We start from the raw sequence: 11,537 nt of genomic DNA, 5'->3' as shown, positions 1-11,537 counted from the left end.
TTAGATTTAACTATTTAATATATTTCTAAGTTAACAAATATTGCTGTAAATGTGGTAAAAGGTGACGTTAAAAAATTCACAACACTTTTTTAAACATTGTTTGAAGCTAAATGTGGCAAAATGTTGATGTTATTTTCAGCGTGAGACACTTTACAAACGGCACCCCATACCAATGTCCTCGAACGAGACGATAATTAAGTCCCAATGTCTTCAGACAATACATCATAAGTAAGTGTCTTAGCTTGTTACTGTTGCTAAAATTGGTCAAATTTGTTGCCATTTCAAACTACAAACATTGTTGATCATAAATAAATAAGTTTCAACCATAAAATGTGATCAGGTTTTGAACCCACTTTTGTGTCAGGTTTGGCTGCAGACTGACTTGGCAGAAATGATTGCCATCTTGTTTTTACATGGATTAGTGTATCGTGCTCTCACTACCACTAGATGGCACAAAAAAGTGTCCAAAAAGAGGACAACAGACCTAAGTTAAGTAGAATGAAGTATAAGGTCAATGAACCCAAAATGTGACGTCGTCATATGAGGACACAGGGTCTCAGGAGGATATGCAGAGACATAAACTCCAATCATCATCTTGTTTTGTCCTGAGCAGGACTGTGGATCCATGGCCCGCATGTCGAAGAAAAAGGCCCAGTACATGTCAAACAACATTACAGTCACCTCGCCGCCCATCCTTGTGGGCAAACAGAGAACGGGTGTGACTGTTGGGCTGAAACCCACAGATATTCCCTCCTCCTATCAGACGAAGAAGAATTACAAATACGAAAGTAAGCAAAATTTGGAAAATAAACAATATTACCTTATTTTCTCTTGTATATCTTTCTTTATGAATTTACCATGTTTAAAGAAAAGGAGCAAAATATAAACCTCACAATTCCTAAGTTCTGCAGTAATTAACATTACCATTGACAAAACAGAGTCATGTCAATTCTGACTAGTTTTTGGTTTATTTTTCCAGCTGACTCACAAGATTACACATTTTTTGATAGTAAGAATCTTCACTGACTGTGATGTTGTTATTGTGTTTATGCCTGTATGAGTGGTCTGGACAAATGGACGTAAGGAGTGGTGCAAAATTTCCTTATCTGCTTGACCTCTATAGTCAAGTAATGTCTTTTTCTTGTTTTAAGGGGAAATTGTTGGGGTGGCAAGGGCAGCTAGCCCCCGGTCATGAAAAAAGCAAGAAATTTCCAATGCACCCTCCTCTTAGAAACAGGGATGAAAAATAAAGGATCACAAAAATAGTTACATTTAATCCAGAGGGGGGCGGTGACTGTCCCTAAAACTTCGGAAGATCTTGAGATGTCACTGGAAAACAGAATACTCTAACTTTTTAGTACACTAGAAGAAGAGTCAGGGTCATTAGAATTCATCCTAGGATGAACAGACATTCATGGCCAACAGAGCTCTGTTGGCCATGAATGTCTGTACAAAATTTCCCAGCAATCCTTTCAAGAGTTGTTGAGATATTTCAGTCTGAACCACTCGGTGGATCAACAGAGTGACAGTGCCATCCATACCTAGAGCCATGCTGCAAGCATACGAAACAGAATTATGTTCTGTCACTACCGATCATGGTTTTGGTTCAATTCTCACATCCACAAAAGGTCATCATCTGCACAGAATGTGACATGTCTTTGTGTATGTGTGTGTACCTGCATGAGTGGGCTGAGACAAAGTTACTTAGACAGTCAACAGTTCTTATTTAATTATGCAACATTTAATAGAGAAAACATGCAACATCATAACATGAAAAGTCTTGATGCTTCTTGTCTTCCTTTCTCACACAGGTGCATTATCCCTGAGCTGCTACAGCAGCCCTGTGGTGGCTGTAATTGTTTGTAATGTCATCTTAACTCTTTGTTTCTCTGTCTGAAAGCCAATAAATCCCCAGAGAGACAGAGACACGTTGCAGACATAGTAAAACATGGGGAAAGTGGTAAGAATTATAGTATTGTAATACTGAAGAAACAACAAGATGGTCAGCAGTTATCTATCCTTACAATTCACAGGATTGCTTCACCAAAATTACAAAAAGAAAAACATGTTCTCTCATATTCTGTCTATCCATGTAGACAGCTTTTGTTTTGTTTGCACAGGTTTTGAGATATCGGTCTCTGAGATTTTCAATTCCATTATAGTAACTGAAATTTTGCTTGAAGGGCTCAAACACATAAAAGGTTATAAAACAGTTCTGAATGTAACTACTTTGTATTGATGAGTGCATGTTGTATGTTGACTGTGAATTAGTGACGAAAAAAATGTGAATGAATCTGTGAATTATTTTTTAAATAAATGAATGATGATATTGTTTGAAATTGTGTTCTTTTAAACATGTGCATAGAAAGTGAATTTATAGTTATATAATAAGTATTGGCACTGGTATTATAAGTAATAAATTATTAATTACATTTTCCAAATCGCCCAGCGCTGTAACGTAAAAAATATAGAAATAAGACGGAGAGTTGACAGTCAAGCTAGCAGGTCTTTGAGGATTCATTTGGACATAGCTGGGCTTTGTGCTAAATGCTAAAATCAACGTGCTCATACAGACAATGCTAATGGGCTGATTTTTAGCAGGTGTATTGTTAACCAGGTTCACCATATTAGCTAAGCACGTTAAGCATGTTAATATTCACAAATTAAGACAAAGTAAAGCTGAGGCTAGTTTTGGGTCATAAACATTGGAGAAATTTAGTGAATTTAATAACCAGTCAATACCAGTATATTAATCAGAGAATCCACAGGTTAACCTCTAAACTACCACTGACAAAACACAGAAAACCTGAAAGTCATCATTGTTTAAAGGTCCAGGGTGAAGGATTTAGTGGCATCTAGCAGTGAGTTTGCAGAACAGAAACTTTTCCCATGTGCCAAGCGTGTAGGAGAACTACGGTGGCTGACGTGAAAATGCTATTGGCCCTGCCTAGAGACCCTGTTTGGTTCGTTATTCTGGACTACTGTTAAAAAAACAACATGGCCGACTCCGTGGAAGAGGACCTGCTCCATATGTAAATATAAACAGCTCATTCTAAGGTAACAGAAACACAATGATTCTTATTTTCAGGTGATTATACCCTTATGAAAACATAATTGTAGCCATTATATACATTTCTGCCAATTGATGCCTCTAAAACCAACACACTGAACCTTTAATTTATTTAATCCCACTTTTAGTAAATACAATTAAGTGCAACAGTTCATCAGGTCAGATATGCAGGTTAATTCAATTTAATTTATAGAAATACTGTCAAACAAAAGTTAGTATGAGAAGGGTGAGAAGCAAATGGTTTTAAACATTTTTTTATTGTTTTGACAGTCCCATGTTGGTTCATAATAGCCTTACGAAAAGCTTTCTGAGATCATGTCTTGATAATTTGGCTCGAGATATTTAGGGAGTAAACAGAAATGTTGCACATTGGGAGCAACTCAAATTATTTAAGAACAAAATGGTGGACCTTCGTCATACTGTATGTAGTGTTAAAAGACATAAATCCAGATCCTGGTACAACTTTTTGTCCAGTAACATTCTTCTCTGAACACCCATAAAAGGCAAAAGCCAACACCAGCAGGTGTCTTAAATTTCTTCTCCTTTATTTCTTGAACAAAAGCTCAAAATTGTGCCAGTGTCTGGATAGCTCCACCATGTGATGGAAAACCAGTGTTAAACCTGTGGAGGCTTAAATTACAGCCACATGGTTGATTCCTTTTTTTCACTTCAGTGTCCTGACTTTACTTTTCATCAGATTTTTGAAATTCTTAGAAAGCCTTTCTTGAATAAGTTTAAAGCTTTAAAATGGTTCATTTACTGTGTTTATACCTCTCAGAAAATATAGTGTCTTTGCAGTTTGATATACTGTGCCTTATTTGAAACTAGTTTTTGAAGAGTTCAGCACTCTTAATGGGAGTATGTCCTCCACCCACTGATTTGGGGTGGCCATCATGCGCTCCCACAGCGCTGCCTCATGGGGAGTTGAGTCCATCCAGTCCACCGATGCTCCATAACTTTTGCCTACAGGGAGACATAGAGACACATACAAGCATTAACTCGAATTTCACAAAATATATGCAGTGAAGACTTTGAGGAAATTCAGTAAAAGTTGTTTTTTATATATTTTTTGTTGTAACATGGATGCTTCACACATCTTCAACGCGGCAGCAGCAGAATATCTATACAGTCACCAAACTTTCAAGGTGGACACAGAAGATTAGTGTCATAAATTCGGTGTATGACCAAATGTCTCCATCTCTTTTTTTGAGCTATGATGTTGAATAATGGTCAGAAAAAGTGATTTTGCAGAACATTATGATGTCACAGTGATATTGACCTTTGACCTTTTGGATATAAAATGTCATCACCTCATCATTTTATCCTATTAGACATTTTCATGAAGATTCTTTCATTTGTTTTGAGAGCCATACTGTACATGGGCTGACACCCCAGTATATAGAGTGTGCCAGTAAACCCAGAACTCCGTTAGCGCTTTTAGCACTTCCGGTTCTCTCGTCTAAAAGTCAATACGTTTTTTGAATGGGATTTTGGTAAAATGCCTCAAATAAGGTCTGTGGTTAACAAAAGCTTAAGCGAGTTTCAGGTTTTGTTCTACGACATAAAACACGTCAGTAAATACCCTACTTGTGAATTTTGAAGCTTTTACGTGTCGTAAAAAAGGCGGTTGCTAACAAGTTGCTCAATACGACTACAAACCCTGTCGGGGACATTAAACGTCATCACCCCCGAACAGGCGAGAGTGCTGGCAGTCCGCCATTACAGCTTCTTATTTAGCTTAAACAGTCCGATTTCCCCATTATACAATGTTTTTAAAATAAAGCGGCCGAAATCAGTTGAAAGCTTAGTGGCGGTGACGTCAAGAGTCATGCGACCGTGGAGTAGTCATGTAGTCCGTTAAAGCCTAACGTTAGCTTTTTACTTCTGGCGATCGCATTTAAGCTTCAAATGCAGTATGAAAGGTGTTCATATGTGAAGATTATCTCGCTGAACAAAACCTGTAAGCATCATAAACTTGTGTTAGCCACAGAGCTTATTTTCTGACATAATCCAAAACGCAATGCAAACATCACATTCACTTTCTTTTCCGGGAACCAGCGTGATGCTTAACTTCCGGGTTTTGACGTCAGCCCTGGCACACTCTATTGCTGAACTTCTCTGCCCCTACTCCAACTCCCGACCTCTTAGATCCTCAGAACAATGTCTTTAAACTGTCCCATGATCAGGGCTGGTGGGTGAGGGAGAGCTCTGGAATAGCCTTTGGTCAACTGGGTTGTTTTTAAATGTGCTATTTTTATAAACTTGATTTGATTTGATTTGAATTCTTGAGTTAATGCCAAAACATGTTTTTTGAGGTCAGAGTGACTTTGACCACCCAAATTTAATCAGTTTGTCATTCAAGTGGACATTTGTGCCAAATTTGAAGAAATTCCCTGAAGGCATTCTTGAGATATTGCATTAACAAAAATAGGACATATGAATGAACGGACAGCCTAAAAACATAATGCCTCCAGCCACGGCTGTTGCCGGCATGGAGGGAGAAAAACACAAACATTATACTTCTCACATGGTTTCAATAAAGTGTTGGAGGCCCAGATAAGTCAAATTATCCAATATTTCACAAATAAATCAAAGATAACAGAAAAGCTTAAAAAATAAATCAAATGTTTGTATCAGATCTTTGTTTTGTTTTTTCTTTTCTCCCCCACAAATCATCTCATGACCCCTCAGATATGTGCTGGGACCCCTTTACTTTTGATGCTTCTGTTAAGTAAAATATTGTATGGATGACTTTGACTTGTAACATAATATTTCTATATTGTTGTATTACTGCAGCAAACAATTTAAAGATGTCATCCTGGGATTTAGGAAATGACAGACATTTTTCACTATTTGTGACAAATAGAAAACTCTCTCTCTATAGATATAAGTAAATATATAGCAGTAAATAATGATGAAGTGGATTAATCAGTGGCTCAGTGGTTAATGCTGTTTCCTCACAACGAGACAACTCTGGTTTCAAAACCCACCCAAGTTGCCTGACAAATTTAAGCCACATCTGCTCTTATAATTTCTTGATTAATAGTTTTCATATTGCAGCAGTTAAAACACATTTTCTCCAGACTGCAACGACAATGCAACGCTCCAGCTGATGAGCACTACCTCTGCATGACTCAGTCTTTTTTTTACCAGTTTGTGTGTAATGAAATGAGATAGACCTTTTCTTTATCAGTACCTGTTCCAGCTCCAATCCTCAGGCCCCCCAGCAGGTTGCTGGCTAGCCTGTCTCGGTCCCAGACAGTGAGCTCCACACAGGCTTCTAATAAATCAGCCTGTCTGATGCCGTCATACACCATTGTGTGGTTAAACGCTGGGTCCACTGTCCTCCGCATCACACGCGTCTTCTGGCGACTCTTCCTGCTCGTGTCCGGCAGCACGAAGCTTGAGATGAGATGGAAAAGGAAACATGTTGAGTTACACAGAGGAAAATAGCCCTTTAAGGAACTGTTCAACATTTTAGGAAATATCCTTATTGGCCTTCTTGCTGAGGGTTAAATGGGAAGATCGATACCACTCTCATGTCTGTCTGTTCACTATGAAGCTAACGGTACAGGAGGGAAAGAGTTAGCTTAGCATGAAGACTGGAAAAAGAGAAACATTTAGCCTGGCTCCGCCAAAAGGCAACAAAATTCACCTACCAGCACCTCTAAACCTCACAGATTCCCAAGATCCATCTTAATTGTTTAATCCGGATAAAAAAAGGAAGACTTTATGCCAAGCTAAGCTAACCAGCTGCTGGCTGTAGCTTCAGATTTAAGAGACAGCAATTGACTGGTGTCAATCTTTTCATGTAACTTTTGGCAAAAAAGCAAATAAGAGTGTCCCAAAAATTATCTTAAGATGGCTGTTTTGTGCGTACCACTTAACATATGGGTCGATGGTTGGCCTGATTAGAGGCAGGTTCTTGCATTCTTTCACCCAAATGTGAACCTCTCCTGTGTTTGGAGCTCCCTTAGCCAATCCTTTGAAGAAGAAATGAAAAAATATACAAAATATTTAAAGAACCTTGTCTATAGAAGGGATGTTTTTAAATAATGGGAGAAACCCACGTGCAGACCTTCACTGCGGATGATATGTGGCAGGAAACGTAGGGCTAGTCTGATCTCTCCGCGACCAAGTGATGGCGACAGAGTGGGTGCAGTCTGAAACATTTGACAGAGTATAAATGGCATAAACAGTGGATCCAAAATTCATCATGAAGCCCCAACATTCCTTTGTACACAGGTTATACAATAACCACAGTGCTTGTGATATAACCAGCTCAAATAGACTCTGGGGAGGCTGAGCACATTCTTAGATAACCCACTGTTATTTGATGAGAAAACAACTGCTGCAGATAAAGTGAGCCTGTTCTTACCCTTGCTTTCAGGGCTAAGTAGTTCATCTGGGTGTGATCAAAGTCCCACTTGGAGAGGTCCAAATCTACTTCGCCCAGGAAGCTGTTCCTGCCAAACGTGTCATGGTGCCAAACAGAGAGAATAAGCGTCTGGGTTCGGAGGTACTCCATGCGAACACGATACTGTAAGGACAGGGAAGAGTGAGCTGCTTTTGTCTGTTGTTTATTTTACGTGCCAGGTATTAAACATTACAGTGTGGGAAAGTGACTGTGTTTATTTAGTACTACTGACAGTATATCTGTTGATTCTTACTCTGAGGATTTCGTTGAACTTTGGATTCAGTGTCTTCTTCTTTACAGATGTTTTCCTCTTTCCCAGATTAGCTTTGTCAGGAGACAGGTAGCTTTTAACGTAGCTTTAAAAACAAAAAAAACAACCATAAGTTCACCTTAAAGGTACATTATGCAGTAGTTGTCGGTTACCGTTTGTAAACAACATCAACAGCAATGGTTAAAGTGAAAGGCAACCCCAGATTCACTGTTGTTTTGGAACGAGCAATGTCTGCTTAGCATTTCGCCGCACTGTATTCACGTTTTTTTCCAAGCTTCCACTTGAATCCTTACCGCTTACTGTCTAGCACCTGGGCGCTACCTTTTATAAATCACTGACGTCACTTGCGTGCTGTGCCCATGAATGTCCCAACCACAGCAATATCAGAAAGTAAGAAAACACAGGCAGAGGGTGGAGTCTCTGCAGATAAATGGGGTCAAGTCTGCATTCTTTGTGCTGCTCATGGGCAAACATGCACAGTGGTTGCTTGGAAGTGTTTGTGGCGGTCTTTTTTTACTTGTATTATGTATACGGAGTAGTTTTCCATTTCAGACGTATCAACAGTCATTCATGTTACTAGGAGAATGAACCCATCCATTCATCCATTTTCAACCGCTTATCCGAGGCCAGGTCGCAGGGACAGCAAAAGGCCAAGCAAAGCATTCCAGACGTCCCTCTCCACAGCAACACTTTCCAGCTCCTCCAGGGGGATCCTGAGGCATTCCCAGGCCAGACGAGATATGTAATTCCTCCAGCCGGTCTGCCCCGGGGCCTCCTACCAGTGGGACGTGCCCGGAACACCTCCAATGGGAAGCGCCCCTTTCGATGTGCAAGAGCAGCGGCTCTAATCTGAGCTCCCACCGGATGTCCCTTCTGAGGAAAATCATTTCAGCTGCTTATATTCCTCATTCTTTTGGTCATTACTCATAGCTCATGACCATAGGTGAGGGTTGGGAGATAGATGGACCAGTAAATAGAAAGCTTTGCCTTCTGGCTCAGCTCCCTCTTCACCATGACGGTGAGGCACAGCGCCCACATCACTGCAGACTGCCCCAGACAACCTCATGCGCCATTCTACCCTCACTCATGAACATGACCCCGAGAGAATCTCGGGGGTATCTCAAGAATGAAGCCTACATACAGAATAACACTATGATCCTAGAATATTTCAGGTGCATTACTCACGGATCTGAGCGGCCTCTCTTTGGGTCAACTGCAGCCAGGTCTTGGCACTCAGCCACAAAGATGTGAAACTCTCTGAGCTTCAGGATGTAGTTGATGGAGAACTGGATGTATCCCTGAACCTCCACGTTCCCAAAGTCCCCGCTGTACATGGTCATCACACTTCCACTTAGCTAGGAGCACACGCAAACAAGTAGGATAACATTTTATGTCATCAGTCCTAACTGCAATGTTAACTGTCAACTGTCTGTGGTCCTATTGCACTGTGGGTAATGTAGGCACCAGGTTTCGACAAAAGATGATAACTCTGCTTCTGTTGCATCACTTTAAACTTTAATCTTTCTATTATCTAAACTTTAGATCATTTTATTTCATACTGTCCACTGTGAGTGAACATTGTGCAAGCAGTACAATGCTAAAATGGAGTACTCTTTTAATGGTTGTGCTTGATCATCTGGTCGCTACCATGAGTCTGATGGGGATGAGAAGACCATTGTTTAAACTCTTATATACTGAGACAGGTGTAACATTTGATACCACTCCTAACATAAAAACAAATAATGGGTTAATGTCAATCCCTGACAATCAACATTTAAGCTTTAAAGCCAACAAACAGGTTGGAGGAACAGTATTTGAATGTGAAGCGTTCTCATGCGTTAGTGATGCATGCTGCTGTGTGTGAACATACAGAAGACAAAGACGACATGCCAGAGGAGCCGGTGAGGTTTTTCAAAGAGCTGCATGTTGTTAGTCTTCTTGGGAAGTCAACGTCCTCGTAGGGAAAGTCATTGTCTCGCTCAACGTCCTGAAACACAGACAGCAGGTGCAGAAAGCTCTGTGCACAGGGATGCAAAGCAGCTTTGACCTACAGGAATAAAAGATGCATGGGGTAGTTTTACCTCGTCCTGTAAGAATGAGGGAACTGATTTGCTCATCTTCTTCAGGTGCTCCGGATCCGAATATAAGTATGAGGAATGCGACGGGATGGATGAAACTAGAGTGGTTGAGTGGGAAGCAGAAGATACAGTAGTTTGCTATATGCTTTAAACATATCCATAATAAAAAGGATCACACATTTTTTTTACCATTACTAATGCGTCTCAAGTCATCAGCTGGGTCTTGCCCTTCTTCTTCTCCTGTGAAAAACAATCAAAATGAATAGATTACAGTCACCCAGAATCTGTGCATATCAGCAATCTGACATGGAAGTTGAGGAAAATGCTTACGTGGTAAGGCTGCCGTGATGTCCTCCACACTTTTTGCCACACTTTTAGGCCGTGCTTCTGCTCGCCTCAATGCTTTCCTTACAATCTCATTTTCACCTACAGTATGTATTGGAGAGAAAAAGTAACTTACAGGCTTTCATTAGGAGTAGATTTTCATGCTCAGATTGGTTAATGCAGATATTTGACATGACTGTAAACAGTGATATTGGATAGACAGTATGTAAAAATCTGAGTTAGTCCTCTGAGCTGTAATGTGATGTGTATGCAGAGATTATTTGAGTAGAGCAAGTTTATTGCTCAACTTATTTTCTCACGCCATTAAATGGCTTTTTTTTGTCCAACCAACACTCAAAAAATCAAAAATATGTAGTTTACTTCACTGCAAGACCAAAAAGAACAGTGAATTATTTAATCTGAGGTCCTAGAACCAGCAAACGTTTGCAGAAAAATAACTTACAACTACAGTGTCCTCTTTTTTTGATCGACCCATGTATTTATGGACTAATCAATGCAGCTCTACTTACATTAAATACACCCAAAATCTAAATACTTGTGGTAAGCTGTGGGACATTAGGTCATGAATGAACAAGCTGAGTGAATACAAGGTATTCCAAGCAGCAAGTAGGAACTGAAAGATAATGCAAATAATAAATGGTACTTTTGTAATATTGTTGTTGTTGTTAGATATCAGTCTCTAATTCGTGTTGCCATTAATATGCACGTCTGAGATTTAAATCATCTGGTACAAATTTGATATCAAAATAGGATGATTTTTCACAGACAAACAACAGTGTATCAAATCTGTATGCACTCTATAAAATACTGAGTTTGGGGCATAAATGTAGCCCCTGCTTCAAAGCTATTAAATCTACTGTGAAAGGAAACATGGAGCTGCCTAAATTGTAAGCTGTGAGACACGCCTTTTATCTGTGTGCTGTCAGTGAAGTTATTCTCTGAGCTACAGTATGCATCACCCAGCCCACAAATTAAACATGGGCAGCTGACTGCAGGTACACACACTGTTTATAGAGATTTGCTTCTGCCAACAGAGATAACTCGACACGGACATGATATCAAGGATACTGCTGGATAGTGATAATAATTGTCCATGAGTCTGCAAACAGACAGCAGGAGTTGGACTTCTTCAGAACAAATGTCTTTATTTTCAACCCAGTGTAAGAATTGGGTACATATGGAATTTTAATAACAGTAAAAAATATTTCTGTTAAATAGTGATAGTATAGGAGATTAACTGTACATGTTCATTATTGACCTAAATGCTTTTGTTCTCAAATTTACTACCTGCTTTGTCAAAAGTTGCTTTTATTGTTTTGCTTTACATTTTATCCAAGCTTAAAATCATTGTCTGTC

The 11,537-nt window shown here is 39.6% G+C and overlaps 1 protein-coding gene and 1 pseudogene across 2 annotated transcripts in view; one reads left to right on the top strand and one right to left on the bottom strand.

Annotated features, from left to right (window-relative positions):
* Window positions 1-1,897, top strand: part of LOC126401776 (zona pellucida-like domain-containing protein 1) — a 7,043-nt pseudogene extending 5,146 nt beyond the window's left edge.
* sytl2b (synaptotagmin-like 2b) overlaps window positions 1,717-11,537 on the bottom strand; it is a 26,463-nt gene continuing 16,642 nt past the window's right edge. For both annotated transcript variants that reach the window (XM_050071189.1, XM_050071198.1), the window contains 11 exons: window positions 10,167-10,262; window positions 10,026-10,076; window positions 9,840-9,934; window positions 9,629-9,745; window positions 8,944-9,113; window positions 7,741-7,843; window positions 7,449-7,610; window positions 7,149-7,233; window positions 6,951-7,053; window positions 6,267-6,472; window positions 1,717-4,033 (listed from right to left, as the gene is read on the bottom strand). In XM_050071189.1, coding sequence (XP_049927146.1) covers window positions 3,885-4,033; window positions 6,267-6,472; window positions 6,951-7,053; window positions 7,149-7,233; window positions 7,449-7,610; window positions 7,741-7,843; window positions 8,944-9,113; window positions 9,629-9,745; window positions 9,840-9,934; window positions 10,026-10,076; window positions 10,167-10,262 — 1,337 coding nt within the window. In that variant the 3' untranslated portion in view covers window positions 1,717-3,884. The remainder of the gene's footprint in view (window positions 4,034-6,266; window positions 6,473-6,950; window positions 7,054-7,148; window positions 7,234-7,448; window positions 7,611-7,740; window positions 7,844-8,943; window positions 9,114-9,628; window positions 9,746-9,839; window positions 9,935-10,025; window positions 10,077-10,166; window positions 10,263-11,537) is intronic.

Source organism: Epinephelus moara, chromosome 2 (assembly GCF_006386435.1).
Source record: "Epinephelus moara isolate mb chromosome 2, YSFRI_EMoa_1.0, whole genome shotgun sequence".
NCBI lineage: Eukaryota > Metazoa > Chordata > Actinopteri > Perciformes > Serranidae > Epinephelus > Epinephelus moara.
Note: the sequence above shows the minus strand (reverse complement) of the source record. Positions and strands in the feature narration are given on the sequence as shown.